The sequence below is a fragment of the Protobothrops mucrosquamatus genome, unplaced genomic scaffold (assembly GCF_001527695.2).
Source record: "Protobothrops mucrosquamatus isolate PMUCROS unplaced genomic scaffold, P.Mucros_1.0 scaffold500, whole genome shotgun sequence".
Taxonomy (NCBI): Eukaryota; Metazoa; Chordata; class Lepidosauria; order Squamata; family Viperidae; genus Protobothrops; species Protobothrops mucrosquamatus.
In genome coordinates this window covers 288,710-307,065 of record NW_015386816.1, presented here as the reverse complement: position 1 = coordinate 307,065, position 18,356 = coordinate 288,710, and the positions used below count along the sequence as shown (strand labels likewise).

Genomic DNA, 18,356 nt, shown 5'->3' with positions numbered 1-18,356 from the left:
TATTTGTCATACCAATTCGTCTCAACTTTAGATTCTGGGCCAATTTCTATAGTATTATATCTCTATATAGTTATGTATATATGTGCAGTTTCTCATATACAGTTCCTGCTCAAAAAAATTCTAAAACAATGTGCTTCACTTCATATATAGCCAAGGCACCTGTGTATTTCTCCCTTTTGGACAAAAAGTGATACGAAGATCCAGATTCCCTGGTGAAGACAGCCATTTTATTAGGCCTTCTCTCTTCCATCTTGGAGCTCCATAAGCCAGAAGAGAAGGCTCTATTTGGCTCCTTGCTTGGGCTGGAAGAGATCCAGGAGGCTGCGTGGAGCTTCATGATCAAACGAGGGAAATCAAGCAGAACCGTGAAGCAGAGGGACATTAACAAAAAGGCTATTCTGGTGTGAGGAGGAGGAGGAGGAGGAGAAAGAGGAAGAGGAGAAGGATTCTGGTGTCTTCAGCTCCACAAGCAGATGTTGCCACTGGACTGACACGTTGAACCTGCTCCTGCAGGGGAAAGGTAGAGTTTGCCATTGGGACAAACACAGATTTCATAGATAGTCTGTCTTGTTGCCGATGAACTTGGTGAGGAAGATGAGGGAAAAGACCCCAGCGGTAGATTCCCTAGTCGGATTGAGTCTGCATTTAAAAATATCTAGGGGGGAAAAAAGAAAGGAAGAAAATGAATTACTTTTACTGCAGGACTTGATTGGATTATTGGATTCTCTAAAATAGACTTTCCAATATAGAAAAGATGCCCTTCTCTGTATTTCAGAATGAAATTCAGTTGTTACAAAATGGCAGAATCAGGCTCTTTCCTGGTTAACTGGACTTCATGGCAACCCAGTAGCTGGCAGGAATGCCTTTCTTTGTGCGACCCCAGCTGTCCTTATTTTTGATACCATGCAAGGTTTTCATCTGGTGTTTAAACGTTGAAATAGAGCAGAAAGCTGAAGTAGTGCATAAGGACATAAGAGTTTGAGCTCTGAAAAATGAAAAGCATACAGCACTATACTCTTTGGTGATACTGATTTAACCGTAGCCATTCGTCAGTTCCACTTAGGGAAGAGATTATGCATATTCCTCTTACTAATGTAGCAATTATATTCCTACATTAGTGTCCATCAGCATAATGAAGTTTGAAAAGTGCACTGTAAGTGAGAAGGCAAAATTTAATTCCCACAACTCTGCAACTGGTTCCCTTTCTTCTTGTTCATTTAATAATCTCCCAGTTTTTGATATCACCTAGGAAAAGAACATTTAGGAAAGGATTTCAATTTATGAGCTACTGATATGGATTTAGATTGTTGGACAATGAAACTTGCAAAGGTGAATTTCCATCCATTAGCTGAGGACCTTTGGTAGGTAGTTAGGAAGAGATTAATTGAGTAATTAACGATGGAGAGGAGATAAAAACATACCCAACAGCCCTAATACCTGCCCCATCTTCCCTTAAAACTATCAGCATTGTGGTGAAAGCTAGGAAAGTTATACTGAACAGCTAATGATTATTATACTGCTAATAATGTGCAATTCAACTTCTGTTTGATTCTTATGATTGTGCTGAATTAATATTATAGGGGAATTAAAATGTGAAAATAGACAAAAACTTTGTGGGAGAACCAACAAAGATTGTATAAGGAGCATGAGGCTTAGAATATGGAATAGGAATAGATGATGATTATCTTGATAATAGAAGAATTATAATTTATATACTATTTGCCAATATCTTCAGTTACAACATTTTTGTCTTGATATGTAACAGCAGCCAAAATGCTCCAGAATCCCACTTACTCCTAAAGGATTTAACATATTCTTTACAAAATGATTCTAGAAACAGCTGCTAGTTCATACTAATTAAATGTTCAAGAACACAGAGACATGTGGAGAAAGGATTTGGAGTGGGTTTTTATATTTATATCTAATATATCTAATATATCTCTTCCATTCATCTTAAACCATGAAAATAAATTGGATAACTATGGGCCAGATCCTTTTTCTCACCTACTTCACAGTGTTGCAATGAGTTTATGGAGGAGAAACACAATATAAAATGCTCAAGGAATTTAATAGATAACCTCTGGACACAACCTTGTGGTTATAGTAAAGTTGGCGCAAGTCCAGAAGAGGTTAAAATATTGGATTTTGTTGGAACCATTGCAACAAAGCGGCCTTCATGAGAGGATGGCAATGAAGCAAAAATGTAGATGCCATTTTTTTTTCATTTTATTCACCGAAGAGAAAAGGGAGCCATTTCCTTGAAAAGGAACATCGCTGCCTGAGCAGGAGCCTTGCTTGCATGCCACAGTGCTGAAGTGCAGCTGGATTTCAGAATGCCAGTAGGAGAAATATGAAGAGCAGTTGTTTAGAACCCAAAGATGCATTAGGAGAAAAGATCCTGCAGCTGAAACCATGGGAAAAGTTATGTTTGTCAGTGTACAAGTGTGCTCTGTGCACGGTGGCCAAATAACAGAGGAAAGGAAGAGGTAAAGGCCTTGGCAGCCAGAAAGGATTCTGGAGTCTGAGTGGGGTAAGGTGAAATCAGAATGGAACAGAATGGATCATGTCAAAGTAAGCCATAGAGGATGTCAAGTAGTATGCATTTCAACCATATCATTTTACAGAGGTTCTCAGTAAACTAAGGCGTTTCCCAGAAAGGAATGTGGAGCAATCATGCCTTTTAATTCCAGTAATGAATTACGTTCTTAATAAAACTCCCTCCAGTGTCCATCTGGTATCCATCTGGACCCATGGAATAGAACATCTTAAAGGGATTGTCTTTCTTCCGGAGACAATAAGCAGTAACAAATATTTGGAGCAAGAACTGATTTGGCCATCAATTTAATGTCCTCCAGAATCAAATCAAACATCAGCTACTCTAGGTTGAAGATGCTATCAAGCACACAGATTTTTTTTTATACACATGTAATTAAATGAGATGGACTTTATTGCAAGAAAGAGAGAAATAAAATTAATTTAAGGCTCCAGTTCTAAGCAACATATAATGGACTAGTGTTCAAGTAAACATGCATAGGATTTCACTAGACGAATATGGTTCTCTAATAAAGCTTACCTCCCCTTCTGTGGATTGCAAATGTAGCTCTTTTCTACAAGTGGCTTTCAAGTCCCCTGCGGCTGCAGTCACTTGTATTCCCTTTGGAGCTTCCATTATCAAAGATCTTGTAGGTGATTCAAGCCTAGAAAATGGGGGTGGGTTGGGTGGTGGGGATGTAAATGAGGAAAGCGAGGGAATTTATTAAAAAAACTCAATAAGATCACATGTCCTATGTATTGCCCATCAGCTAGGTATTTTTTTCTACAACGCAATAGAAATAAAATATCCATTGTGTTCTGGAAAATACCAACAACATTCCTAAATGCATTGAAAGTTCTTTTGAATATCATTTGTAGAGTACAATATTTTTTAAAAAATATGGTCTATTTTATTTCGTCAGTTATTTTGAATGGTCTATAAGGATACAATATTTAACTATGACTAAAAATTTTATATAAAAATATATAAATTGAATGTGTTTTACAATCATGTGTAGGTGACACCTGCTGTTTGTGCATTAACAGCTGATATATAATTACTATCATAGTAAAAGAGGAGCTTATGAAAGTCCTGAAATTACTTTGGGTACTATTAGAAATGTATTTGCTTCCTCCAAATGAGGTGGCTGAAATCTAGGCATTTGAAAGATCCAGCCAATAAGCATGCCAGAAACCTCAGTACAAAATCTGTCCTATAGACATTAGTCTTTAGGGTTGTCATGTTTATTGTCAACATGGGTGCTTTGAATATTGGCAGATAGGCAAGGAATATGGATTCCAAGAAATAAATAATGCAAAAATTATTAATAAGCATGTATAGCCTGATATTGCCTGATTTAAAGATTTCTTATCTAAATGTTTCAACATCATTTTTTTCAGGGTTCTTTATCAAAATCTGTTACAGACTTACTTCTCTATTTGCACAAATGTTGCCATTCTTTTACAATAATTAATGATTGGATTTCTTTCGAATAATTTGTGTTTTGCTGTTATGCTCAACTTTCTAATTGGTCTGCCATCTCAATGGTTGATGGGGGGTGACTACAGGAGTGGGATAAGTGACAAATGGTGTGTTGCAATGCTGCAATGCAAACTATGCTCATAATGTATTGTGGGTGATTGTGCAACACAAGTGGGAAAGAGGAGACTTTGTAATTTGTCATTAGCACATTTATTATATTGATACCATCATGTCTAGTTGGGGAGATGAATATTTGTAAACTTGCTTCCTTGCTTATACAATACATGGAGTGCTTTAAAACAGCAAATATTAAACCAAAGCTGAAAAATATAATTAAAAAATTATGTCATTTATGGATTTCCCCTTGCTTTATTTAACTATGTTCCAAGTTAGGTTTAACACAAATAACTTTTTAAAGTTATTAAACAGCTTGTCTTATATAAATATTTATCAATGAAATTTGGTAACATTTACCCTTTATCTTATGTGGTTCCTTTGAAGAACAGTGATTTATGTCATGACTACGCCACCTTATTAGGGAAAGAATATGATTTAAACTGCAGGAAAAATCTATTTTTAATAGGTATTATTTAAGAACCACTTACCTTTCAAAAGGAAATTTCTAGACATCCTAATTTTTATTTCACTTCTACAAACTCCACTTTTTATTTCTTTTCCTCAGGTAAATGCTGGTATGTTATTGTATGATGAAATGGACCATATTTTTGTGTGCTTTTCTGATCCTCATGAAATTTAAAATAAATGTGGTTTAAAATATAATTACTTTTGTCTATATAGGCAAGGAAGACAAATTTACTTATAAAAGTAAAGGGTTTTTATTTTGAATTCAAAGTTATTAATGCTAAGTTGGAAACATTAGGCTAGATGATGGATGTCATCCAGCCACTGTTTCGGGCATTTAAATTCCATTGTTTATAGCCAGAGTTTTAAGAAGGTGTTTGACTTTCTACTGAAATCAATGGGGACTTGAAAGCACTAAAATTTGATTGACCTATGCTTGGTATAGATCACAGATTCTAATCTTGTGGAGAAGATAATTTTAATTAAGCAGTAATAACATTAGTCCTGTTATTGTTACCTCTCCTGCAACCCTGAGGTAACAAACAATTATAAACGGTCCCAAAAGGGATCAAGTATTTAAGATCAGGTGAATAGTTGCACCTTTCAAGAGAGCTGCTGAGTTATTTGCTGTGTTGTACTGAACTTGGTTTTGGAGGCCAGATACAGAATATGTCAGAGAACATGTGCAGAAGAGCAAATCACATTGTCTTAAAATCCAAGCCAATGCATATGACATCTGTAGCAGTTCTGCCTGAAGAATCTGGAGGTGAGCAAATGAGACTCCTACAAATTAACGGACACACTAGGCTTTTAAAGAGGTTGAGTGAAACAGTCAAAAGAAAACTCAGAAATATTGCAGCCCAATCATATTTTCATTTGCAATTATTTCTGTACTGCAGGTCAAGCTGAAACATTAATCAAAAATGCTCCAGTTTTGAAGACACAATTAGACTTTACTGTTGGTTGGAGAGCTATGTTGGGAGAAAATGCATTACAGTAGTAGCACCTTGTTAAATCGGCAGGTCAGAGGCTTAGTTTAATTTGGATGTGCAGTTACAAAAAACAAAATTTGCCTTGTATCTCAGGAGAGGGTATAGCAAAATCAGCCTCTTAACAAGATCCTTCTCAGAGAACTTCCCAGACTAAATCAGAGATAACAATCCATGCCGAGCACTCATGCACCTATGATTTGAATGAAGGTTGACACAGGTGTTTGTGGTTAAATATTTTAGGAAAACCTTAAAACTATTTAAAAAGGGATGCTGGGTCAAGATAAAAATATAGAGATATCCTTGAGTCAAACTCGAGCTGACTCCATAGTAGGTCAATAATGTCGAAGTAACTCCCCATGGAAATCAGATTAGAGTGCATAAGAAGTTGAAGGTTCAAAAACTCAGCAAATTTCAAAACTAACATTGAAAACTGCTATTCTGTTTTTTTAATGATTTAATCTGTCATTTCTAAACTAGTTGGAATGTAAAGCTGCATAAAATTTTATAGGTGACATTGTATTGCACAAATAAAGGCAATTCCTGATGTCTCCTCTTGTACCAGGGTTTCAATTGTTTTGTAATTCTATACATGCATTGATAAAATTTGTGCAACCTCCCCTAGATAAAATCTGATATGCCTCTGATGCTCTCTGATATGATAGTTGTTGCAATTTTCATAGATGAATTCTACCCTCCTCCCCAAATTCTGAAATGTCTTTTAATAAGGTTTGGTGTAGCCAATTTCAGGATTGGTAAATTAATATATTGTTTTATTTTCCCCCAAATAAATGAAAGGATAGCTGTAAGGATAGAAAATATCTTGATATATTTAATCTAAAAGAATCTATTAATCTTCCAATTAATTAGAACATGAACAAAAAATAGGAAAGATTAATTCACATATCTACAGAAGGATGCTGGTAGTGTCAATACTTGAGGGAAAAGTTAAGTCCTTCTCAATCATAGTTCCATTGGCAAAAATATATGAGCCAAATTTAGCTTCAAAAGAAACATCAGTTCTTTTCTGAAACCAAAACTGGGAGTCTTTTACATTCATTAAGTTTCATTAAGCTGGAGTGACACTTTGACTTGCAAAACACCAGATGATAGTGGGTTGATTTCTTTTTTACGTATATAGGCATTGAAAGCCAACAGAAAGAAATGTCACTCATATTTATATTTTTAGTATAAATAGTACAGAAAATGGTCCTGGCATTTTGTCCAAAGCAAGCAGCTTGAGCAACATAAAGAGCTATTTTGAATCCTGAGAGCCTGTCCAAGCAAAGCTGAAAAAGCAGGACAAATCTCTAATTTTGGCTCTTTGTTTTAGCTATGTAAGGAAAGATAAATCATGAATAATAAGAAAGAGAATCAAGATTGTCTAATAATTTATAACTGGATCTTGAAATTCAAACCAGGTATAGCCTTGATCCTGCTGGGAAATTTAAAAAGCTAGAACAGGAATGAAAAATGTCCAGCCAATGAAGGAGCTTGTTTCAGGCATGAAAACCTGTCTCGGATTGATGTCAGAGTCTTTTCAAAATGTACTTGCTGATCAGACAGCATTTTGGTTGCTCATAACTAGGAAGAGGAAATTTAATCCCTTCTACCCATGATTTCCTCGCAAGGAAATATAATCTGCTTGTCTTTCACCAAAATATTTATATGACCCTGGTAGGACTGGTGGAAGTTTTATAGAGCTTTATTGTTGCATGTAAGAGAAGAGGCAGGAAGCCTTGTTGAATAACTTGTATGTTATTCAAGAGTTCTACATGGCAGGAGAATATATGAAAATAAATGTGTGGGATGTGCGTAGGTACATAGGATATACCTTGTGTTAATGAACAGATCCAAAAAAATTACAGCCTGTGTCTACATACTGGCAGTGAGGAGGCTCTGCCCATTTTGGACATGATTTCAGTGTCTAATTCTGTCCTCAAGCCAGAAGGGCTTCTCCATTTCTATATTAGATTAACATGAATGTTAAGAAAAAAATGGGGAACATTCTTCTCTGGTTGAAGGATGGGCATATCCCTGGAGAGTTCAACTTGGCATAATATCTCAGGTAAGGTCTTCTCATTTAGGACTATTATCTCTTTCTCCTCCTTTTTCAAATTCCTGCCTGCCTGCCTTCTGAGCTTACTAGGAAACAGATATACTGATGGAAATTGGTAACTATAAAAATATAACAATAAAACTGACTGTTGAGTGTGAAAGATGCTACTCATCTTTCTGTTTCAGACATCTAATCAAGGAGAAAAAGGTTGCTTGATTTTCTTATTGCTTCAGTTCTTGCAGCTATTTTTTTTTCCTTTCCTGGGATCTAGAGCCTGTTTTCTCAAGGAAAAGCAACCAATGGTAGAACTTGCAGGTAACAAACAAGACCTCAAGAAAGGGTCAAGAGTATCTTTCTTGACTGCTTTGCCTTTTAGACTATGGTCTCTCACCACCCTCGTGTCGCGTTTTCTGGCTCTCAGAAATACAAAAACTATTTGCCATCCCAGCCTCCAGCTCAAGTTATTTTGGCATCAAATATATAGCTACTGAACATATTTTTCTCACCTTATTACGTGAGAAATAAAATGTAACAGTCACCTTATTATCAATCTTAAATCTCTCATTAACTGAGACATCTGAAAGCTGAACTTTAATTAAATAGAGCATGCTATTACTTTTGGTGTAGCTGTTCATTTTAGCCTAGTAGGAGCCACAGAAAAGTAATGAACTCCAGTATTTGATGCTAACAGCTCTAGATAGGCAGTGAAATAAAGGGAGGGGGCAAGTAATGATGCCTGAATTCTCCAAGTAGCGATGGAATTTGAAGATAAAATAGCATTTCAGAAACTTCTGGAACTGTCACTGAGGTATTGGAAGAACCTGCAACAGCTGCCATCCCCAAGGCTAACTACATTTTGGCAACTACGTCTTTAGACAAATTTAATCTAAACTTGCTTCTCAGCTTTCAAAATTAAGGATGTAACTCTTCTATCAGCAACTGACTCTGTAGATAATTCCTCTGCAGTTTCTCCTGATCTTTAGCTATCCAGGATGAAACAAAAAGAGACGCAAGTCCTTTATCAACTACAAGCAACATTCAGCAAAGGTAGAACAACTTTCAGTGATCAATAGACACCAAGGATTTTTAATTATTTTTAGCTAATTTGGAGCAACTGGCATTTGGATGGTTTAACTACCTGATTTTGTCCTCTATGAGGTCCTCTTAACTTCTTCTCCATGAATCCTAAAACAGGATTATGGCCCAGCCATGTAGTAAATCATATTTCTTTTCTAACACATTAAAAATTACAAGTTGTTGATAAGTTTATATTAACTTAAAACCCAAACATGTACTATGTAAATTATTTTGTTGACTCTTTTCATTGTTTTGCTCCCTCCTCCCAGCATGAGATGTTTTTAATGTGGTGCAGGAGGGGGTTGTGGGTGAGAGAATCAAACTTGGCCATATTAGGTCTAACTTTGAAAAAGTAACTTGCTATAGTAATATTCTTTCTTATTTTTTTCTTTTTTGTGAAGAAAAATTATTATTAGATCCATACATTTACAACTTTACTACTGTTACTACCACTTCTACTACTACTGTTGTTATTATTGCTATTGCTCACTATTGTATTTTTTGAGACAGATGAGAATGAAACTTCCTACTACTTTGCAATGCCTGATCAATTTTTTTTAATCTCATTATGCTGAGTGTTGGCTTTCAGCATTAGTTTATAGTTAATGGCACAATAGCCTTGACGATGACAGGGGAAAAAAAGCTATTAAATTTGATCCTTGAGTTCTCCCAAAGGCACAGAACAACAGCAAAGCAATTTACCTTTCTTATTAGGAAGGTGATTGATAGCACAGATTTTCACACATAACTACAAATGCCTTAAAAGATATTGAATCTTAATGAGTACCTTATGTATATTCAACATATTGTCCTTTAATAAGTAACTTAAAAGGGAATATTGAATAACTGTTCTTAAAATATTGGTTTTAATGGTACATTTCCATCATTAAAACCAGTATTTTGGAAGCTTAGAGGATAGTAAACTGAACTGTAGTTTTTTATTTTTTGAATAAAGATGGCAATAAAAATCTTATGAAATAAGCTGTCAGTGCTCAGATTATGAATTAAACCTTTATTTTAAACAATATCATTCACACTATTACATGCCAGAGGCTCAACCAATTTTGCTAGGAAAAATTAATAGAAAAACTAATACCAATAGACAAAGAGGTTAAACTTGCATATAATATCATTGCAATTCTTTGGTCATTTTGAGGGACTCATATTTTGACTGTAGTTCATTATATGCTTCTGAAATAATTGCACAATAAACCTCAGCTGTGAATGCAACATTGCACAATAAACCTTATAATGATTCAAATAACATGGCATGCAAGGTTCAGTTTGGAGATTCAGTTCAATCAACATTGATTAATCACCCATTTAACACAGATTCATGAAGTGAAAAGGGCTCTGGATTCAAAAGACAAATGAAATTTGTTGGATCGGTATTTATTAGAATCCTTCTGAATTGAAAATTCAGTAGCTTTTCTAACTGCTTCAGAGATCCTACCAGACAAACACACAATGTTGTTGTTCTTTCAGTTCCTCATGAGAATAAATGGTGTGATGGGTTCACTGACATTCACAGAGCAGTCATCAGCCAAAAGGCTTTATCATCTTATTAAACTCTTTGTCTTTCAGAACTAGGTGGCCAGGCTAACATTGCTACATTCACTTTATCAACTCTCAACTTCTTTTATTCAGCCAGCCATTTACCTTATATTTGCTTTTTCTTGTGCCAATGGAAGGTTAATTTTCTTCTATGCTGTGCCTGCCAGCACAAGTGAGAATTCAACAAAGGACTCAAGAATATGTGACCAATCTAGAATTCACCTTGGGTCCAAACCTTACTTGCATAATCTGCAGCAGATTGAAGTCACTTCATATTATGGTAAGTGAATGTATGCCAAGCTTGCATTGTTCTATTGACTGTTTTTAAGAAAGTGTGGTGGTAATGGCAGCAGGAGTATGAATGCCACGTGTTCTGTGCCAAAATCTTTCTCTGCGGCCTGCCTGATTTTGTGGCAGTGTTCCTTGCCTTGTGAATCTGTCTCTGTTGACCTTGCTAATTAACTAACATGGAGATTGCCAGAAAGCCAATACTGTTTACAATCAAGCCTGAATAAGGATAAGAGAATTTTGCCCAGGATCCTTGCAAATCAGCTAGGCCAGCCCTCCTAGTACCCCGGAAAAACAAAAACTTACTTTTTAAAGTTTATATTTAATAGCTGAAGTGGGACATTGCATTGTTTCAGTGAACTTCACTATATATTCTTTTGAATACATACAAAGTTTTAAAACATCTGATGAAATTCTTTCAAAGTCCTATTCTCTCAATGCCCTAATCACGAAATTACTACGGACACAAACAATCAAGCAGAAAATGATACCCTAATCAAAGAACTAACTAGGAAAAAATAACACCCCAACATTGGCAGGGCAAGCTGCTATATATAAACAGGGAAGAAAGCCCACACTCACTAGCACTGATTATTACTTAGTTGGATAATGAAATATCTGCAAGCAAAACAACCAAGCTCAGAGTGCACCAAGGACTCCACCAATTCTCTCTGCACTAAATGAAGACATATGTATGTAAGTAAGAAGTATGTAAGTAATTGAAGCTGAGTTTTGCAAGGTTATTGTCTTCTTAAGGAGACAAAATCCCACTTTTGAGCATTTTGTGTTGTATTTGTTATAGCCTTTGCACAAATCTTATCCCTATCTTGAATCAGATCAAACTCAGTTCCCTTCTGGAATGCCATGCCCAAATTAATTCAAGTATTTTTGGGGTATTTGAGTACTGCCAATTCAAATCTAATCAGAATTGGTTCCATTTCTTTCTTTCTTTAAAATATTTATGTAGCCACTCATCCTAACAAAAACTCTGGGTGGTTCCCAAGGTTTATACAGAGTGTATGAGTAAATTGTGAAATTTTCACTCATTATAGAGGTAACGCATTTATGGTTTAGTCAATTTTTATATATACACATAAAAGGAAATGTTACTGCTTATCTCATTGATATACTGAAAGACCAAGAAATAAGATATAAGTTTCTCAGCATCATTGTAGTGGGCCATGGGAATGGTCTTGAGGGACAGGACTATCAACTGCTACAAAAATCAATCTTGCAAGACTGGATGCATTTACCACCTCACTCCCTTTATCTTTGTGAGAACTAAAGAGGGCCTTGTCTGAGGAAGGCGATACAAGCATCCACATAGCACTATTAATATAAATATAGGGGATCTGTTTGCAGTTTTCTTTTTGTTAGATATGTCTCCCCAGATTATCAGATTATTCTAGAGTTCATCTATTCCCTTTTTATAATGTCCTTTGAGACAAATTGGTTTATTCTATTTTATTGTAAATTTACTAGTCCTGGGGCACGGTGTGTAGGATCTGCTGTGATATACAGTATCTATCCCAATTCTTGGTTTATGGTTATTCACCTGGATTAAGGAATTAAAGCAATATGTCTATTCTTGTTATTTTGGGTATCTCTCCATTCCTTATGCTCTAGGCTGTCTTCCTAGAACCCTTTTGATTTCTAGTAAGAAGTAAAAAAATAGTGTCCTATAATAGCTAGACTGTATTTAATATGCTTTAGGACAACGTAGTCATGTTTTCATACTGTGGATGCATGTCATTTCAAGTAATGGTATATTTCTATAATGCAAGAAAATCTTCAAAAAACTGAATAATCCAATTGTTTAATATTCTAAAGGTTTCGTTCTTAAATACTTCACACATGGTTTTACTTCACTTCTTATCTATTTAGCCTGCAAATTTTCTTGAAAAACCCCCAGAAGCAATTATATAAATTTCCTAATATATGTTTTTTTAACCAACCAATTCCAAAGGACATTTTATTTTTTACCAATATACCCATCTTTCTTTGCCTTTATTTTTTTCTGAATGCTACTAAGCAAAAATTGGAAAAGTACAGACAAATGAATAAGTTCACACTTATTGACTGAACCGAATGATTTTTTCTTCATGATTACATCCTTGGATGTGATGTGTAAGGAATGCCAAACAACACCGACAAAGAGAGAGAGAGAATCAAATATAGAATCTGAAAAGTGGATTACCTAGTCTTTGGAGATGGATTTGACATGGAACTTTAAAATGAGATGTAACCATTTGTTCAAGTATCTTTGATATTTTTAAAAAATATATTGATTCAGACTCAGCAGTAATGTCAGATCTATACTTTACAAAACGCTCTGATTGTGTTTAAAATCTCAGCTGGTCTTAGAGCACTGCATCAGATTTTTGGATATGATATTTATTCTTTATTCCCATATTTATTGTATTTTGGGGAGAACATACTGCTCTCAGTAGTAGTCCTAAACACTTTTAATACATATTGTTTCATGGACTTCAAAAGTGAGTGTTTTTCATTTGTGGCTTTTGAATAACTTTGGAGATTCAAATGAATAATGAGTATGGCTCAAGAGAAAAAAACATACAAAAGCAAGTTCCCTTTTCAAGGAGAAACCTCAGCATATCTAACCTTCTGCTGACATTTTTAACTGAAATAGCTCATAATAAGAACAAGACCTTTGTTCTGTAGGGCACAAACAATGCTCAATAAACTCCAAAACCGTTCCTTCTATTATTTATTTAGCTTTAAAACCACCCACTTACTTGGTTATCTGAATGGTATTCTGTGCAGTTAAAGGATATATAATAAAAGCAGCAGAAGAAAACATTTGCGGCTGGAATAATAATCAAAATGTAATGCATAAATTCCCCATAAAAACAACAGCAGAACAAATAGTATAAAGTTCCCCCAAAACCTTTAAAATGGCTCTTAAATGTGTAGACTTCTAAGGAGGAAATGACGAACTGAAGAGAATGCAATAAGTGAAGCTGATGACCATGGTGTAATGAAAAGCTGGCGAGTAGATTGGCTTTTGGTATTTTTTTTTTAGACATAGCAAGAACTTGAGATCAGCCACAAGGACTCCAGATAGTTTTTTCCTCACAAGGAGATCATAAGAGAGAAATATCTGATGGGTTTTGAGTTCTGGAAGACATGGGAATAGCCATCTTGCTCAAACTGGAGTTGGTGTCTTTAAAAGGATGATTTACATACATCCTTTTCTAGTCACTTTTGGAAGTTGTTTCTTAACTGCTTTTCACTTATTAGGAACCTTTGGATGAGCAAGTTTTATAGCATTCAATGAGTTGTATGCAATCATTAGAGAAAGATGTTTTAAATACTAAATAAAAGCTAAAGACAACAATGAAAGTCTTAATTATAGAAAATTACAGATGGACTAAGTGTCCAGATAAATTTGAAATAAGCTTTTGGAATTAATTGTAAAAAATCCTTCCTGTGGGAAAATGCTTTTGTTTTGAATTCTTAAAAAATATCTAAGATTTAAAAAAAACTGGTCAGTATCAGGAATTAGAAGGAACTAAAGATTACAATGAAGGGAAACTCAACTTACAATTACAGAATGAAGCAAAATATTTTAACACTGGAGATATTGAAGGATATTTTTGAACAATAAATCCCGAAGTTAATTGTGAGAGTGTCTGCCTCTGCCGATAAACTCTGTTTAAAAATGCTATGAAAAAGAAACAATTTTTACCTGACTATATTGAGACTTTGAAAGTAGAATTAAAAATAACAAACTACAAGAATGACATGGAAATAGATGTTACAGTGGACATAGAAAAGAAACTGGTTTATGTCTTAATCCTAAAATGGGGTATACAAATAACAAACCAAGAGAGTGACCTGAATAATTTTCTTAACTTTGATTTACAAAAGAGGCTTGTTAAAGTTTTGAAGAATGTTATGAGAAGGGCAAAGAAAAAATGAAAGGAAATCAAGTTCTATGATATTATTTGAAGGATTAAATATTAAGATTATTAGAAGCAAAAGGAAGAACTATAAAGTTTATCAAGCATAAGGAAACAACAGCCAATGACTTAATAGCCAACCATCAATACCCAATCTACCTCTAAAAAGCCACACACAACAGACACCATATAAATATCACACACAGAATAGTCCAAAGCACACACTCTGCCAGAGAAAAGTTCCCTGAGGATGGGCTGCAGCACGAGTCTGAAAGTTCAGAAGACTAAACCTCTAGTTCTGGTGACCAACCTGGATTGGATCCTGCATAAAGTTTGTTTAATCAAGATTAAACTAGATATGTTGTTAGGTCTGTTAACCTTTAATGGACTTTTTCTGACACCAGGACTAAAATGACAAGATTTTGTAAATCTATAAATTTGTTTACAGATAAGAGATGGGATATAAGAAGAGATTATTTATTGTATTTTAAGAGATGGTGATAAATCATTAAAACTGTTTATACTTGTTCTGATGAAGTGGGAAGTCACTTATTTTCTTTTTTTATTTACTATTTTTCTTTTTCATTTTCCTTTCTATCTTTTTTTTCTTTTCTGAGCCTTTGTTTTTTCTTTTTCTTTTTTAAGATTATGATAGTTTTCATTGTTGCAAATTGTAAATTTTAATAAAATTACTATTAAAAAAAGGAAATGGTCTTAAATACCAGGAAAAACAAAAAGTTTTCACCCAGTTCTATCCAGCTTGAAATACAGATGCTAAGAGAACCTCATTGGGGACAACATTCTATGGTTCTTCACCTAAAATGACCCTCCCTTCTGTAGCCACTATGTTTAAATACTTATATGGGTACGCTTGGACAAGAATATGAGATGACTCTTTTAAGTCCAGATAAGCAAATATGAGAGGGATATTTGAAGTAATCAGGAATCATATCTACAGAAATTATAAAGATGATTTCCTATCATAAACTTTGAGTGGGGTAGCAAAGATTGGCCTTGTGGCTCCTCCTTGAGGAACATATAGCAGTGATGGGTAGGAAGGTCCATTCACAAACACTTCTTCTATTTCTTCTCGTGGTTATCATGCCTTAGTCACCACCTGGTTGGACTACTGCAATGTATGTTACATGCAATGTCCTTGAAAGATTGGAAACTTCAGCTGGTCCAGAACATAGTGACATGTGCAGTATTGGGTGCACCACCTTATGCCCAGATAACACCACTGTTATATTACTGACTACTAGAGGGTTTTTAGGTACAATTCAAGTTGCTGGTGGTCACTTTTAAAACTGTGCATGGCATGGGGCCAAGTTATTTGCAGGACCATCTCTCTTACTGATGATTTCTGCCCATCCAATCAGATTTGGCAGAATGGGCATGCTCTGGGTCCTTCTTATAGCAGTCTTATCTGGTAAGTCCCAGGAAATGTGTCTTCTCTGCCATGACACCTATCCTATATAAATAGTTCACTATTTATGATCACAATTGGTACTGACATTTCCATTGTTAAGTGATGATGTGATATGATCACTTAATGATGGCAACCCTGACATTTTCTGTTGCCATCATTAAGAATTGTCGGACGTTAAGTGATATCCACTCTAAGTGAAGCCATTCCAGGCTTGGTCCCTCCCAGCCTAAGCCTCAATAAGATAAGGCACTAACTTCCTCACCTGCCTATATCCTCCCTCCATTTATATCCTTTTAGCCCCATTGTACACTGCTTTGCAGAGCAACAACTGCAGAGCCCCAGAACTGCATGGTTGCTTATCATATTATGGCTCTAGGGCTTCTTGGTATGCTGTAATTTGGGACTGCAAGAAGCCACCGAGGTGCAGCCCAACACAGAGTCCTGGCCTGGCTTCCAGCACAGCCCAGCCCAGCCCAGCCACACGGCATACAGGGGCTTCTTTGTACACTGAAGCCTTTCACAGTACAAAGCCCAGCCCTATCCCATCCTAGAAGCATGGTACAAAGTCATAGCCACCCCACCACAGTTGCCATTCTGCACTTTGAGGTCTCTGCCACCCAGTTAAGCTTTGCTATTGTCTTGTTCCTGTTGCTGAAAAGTGTGTCTGTTAGATCAATTAATGTTTTATTTGTACGTTAAATACTTACAATATTTTTATGCACAATAAAATAAAGCTCTAGTTGTAACCACAGGTTATAACAATGTTTTTCTTTCTTCCATTCAACTGGGTCTGATTATCAGAGACTACCTGGACAAATCTCTGCAGTTTTTTTAGCAAGAGATTTTCAGACACAGTTTGCCATTGGCTCCTTCCTAGGGCTGAGACAAAGTGACTGGCCCAAAGCAGGAGTAGAACTCACAGTCTCCCAGTTTTTAGCCTGATGCCCTAACTACTAGACTAAAAGTCATTTAAAATTGTACTGTGTGGTAAGGATGAGCATATTATCGAAACGTTTATAAATTGCTATTGAAATTGAATTTAGAGAATGAATATGTGAAGCATTGTATGATTTAATGGGCAAAGAATTCTGGGTATAATGTAATGCTTGAACAATTGGAAAACATGTGAAGGGTTTAAAATTTACCTTGAACTAAAACTTAAAGGAAAACTTTTATAAAATGATGTATTGATAGTATTTAACACCTGACAAATTCCCAAAGATATGTAAAGGTGTTTCAAAAGTATGTTGGCAATATAAATGCAAAGAAGGAACTTTTTATCATCTTTGGTGGACTTGTGACAAAGCAAAGAAATATTGGAGAAAGATTCATATTTTAATACATAAGCAATAGCAATAACAATAGCATTTGGACTTATATACCACTTCACAGTGCTTTACAGCCCTCTCTATGCAGTTTACAGTCAGCATATTGCCCCCCAAAATCTGTGTCCTCATTTTACCAACCTTGGAAGGATGGAAGGCTAAGTCAACATTGAGCCACTGAGATTCGAACTGCTGAACTATTGGCTGTCTGCAGTCAGCAAAATTAGCCTGCAATACTGCATTCTATCCACTGCTCCACCACAGCTCCTTTAAGACAGAGGTCTGCAACCTATGGACCATCACTGGGCTGTGGCCTCTTGGCCGCCGGGCTGCATGAGTAGCTGAGTAGTGCATGTGCATGTGCGCATGGTCACCCCCCTTGTGCCACCATTGCCACAAGTGTGTGGGCAGCGGCAGCCCTGCTAGTATTGCATAGATGGCGGCAGCACCGCAAGTGGCAGATGGACTGCGGCATGATCCTCATGTGGGAACAGTGGTGCAATCTGTGCTCCGGGGCAGCATTGCTATAGGCTGTGGCACGAGCTTTGTGCAGGGGCAGTGGTGTGATCCTTGTGCCAGGGCGGAATCACTGCGGGCCACGGCATGAGCCTCGCATGGGGGTGGCAGTGTGAGCCTTGTGCTGGGGCTGGCATCACTGCAGGCTGCGGCATGATCCTTATTTATTTATTTATTTATTTATTGAATTTATATACCGCCCTATCTCCCTTACGGGACTCAGGGTGGTGAACAGGCGATAATAAAAACCACGATAAATATACACAAGTTTCTGTTCTAAAATCAAATTAAATAACAGGCCTGCTCTAAAAGTACCCCATACAAAACCCCCACTAAAACATAATCAAACTACACCAGGCCGGCCGCACGGAATAGATGGGCCTTCAGGGCTCAGCGAAAGAGACGCAGGTCCGCAACTGTACGTAGGTCGGGGGGTAGGTCATTCCAGAGGGCAGGAGCTGCCACAGAGAAGGCTCTCCCCCTGGGGGTCGCCAGCCGGCATTGTCTGGCCGACGGCACCCTAAGGAGGCCCTCTCTGTGGGAGCGGACTGGTCGAAGGGAGGTGTTTGGTAGGAGGCGGTCTTGCAAATACCTAGGTC

At 36.4% G+C, this 18,356-nt stretch overlaps 1 protein-coding gene across 3 annotated transcripts in view; it reads right to left on the bottom strand.

Annotated features, from left to right (window-relative positions):
- Positions 1-457: 457 nt before the first annotated feature.
- The window catches only part of SGCZ (sarcoglycan zeta), a 203,500-nt gene continuing 185,601 nt past the window's right edge, over positions 458-18,356 (bottom strand). For all 3 annotated transcript variants that reach the window (XM_015816799.1, XM_029284297.1, XM_029284296.1), the window contains 2 exons: positions 3,074-3,197; positions 458-655 (listed from right to left, as the gene is read on the bottom strand). In XM_015816799.1, the coding sequence (XP_015672285.1) occupies positions 458-655; positions 3,074-3,197 (322 nt within the window). The remainder of the gene's footprint in view (positions 656-3,073; positions 3,198-18,356) is intronic.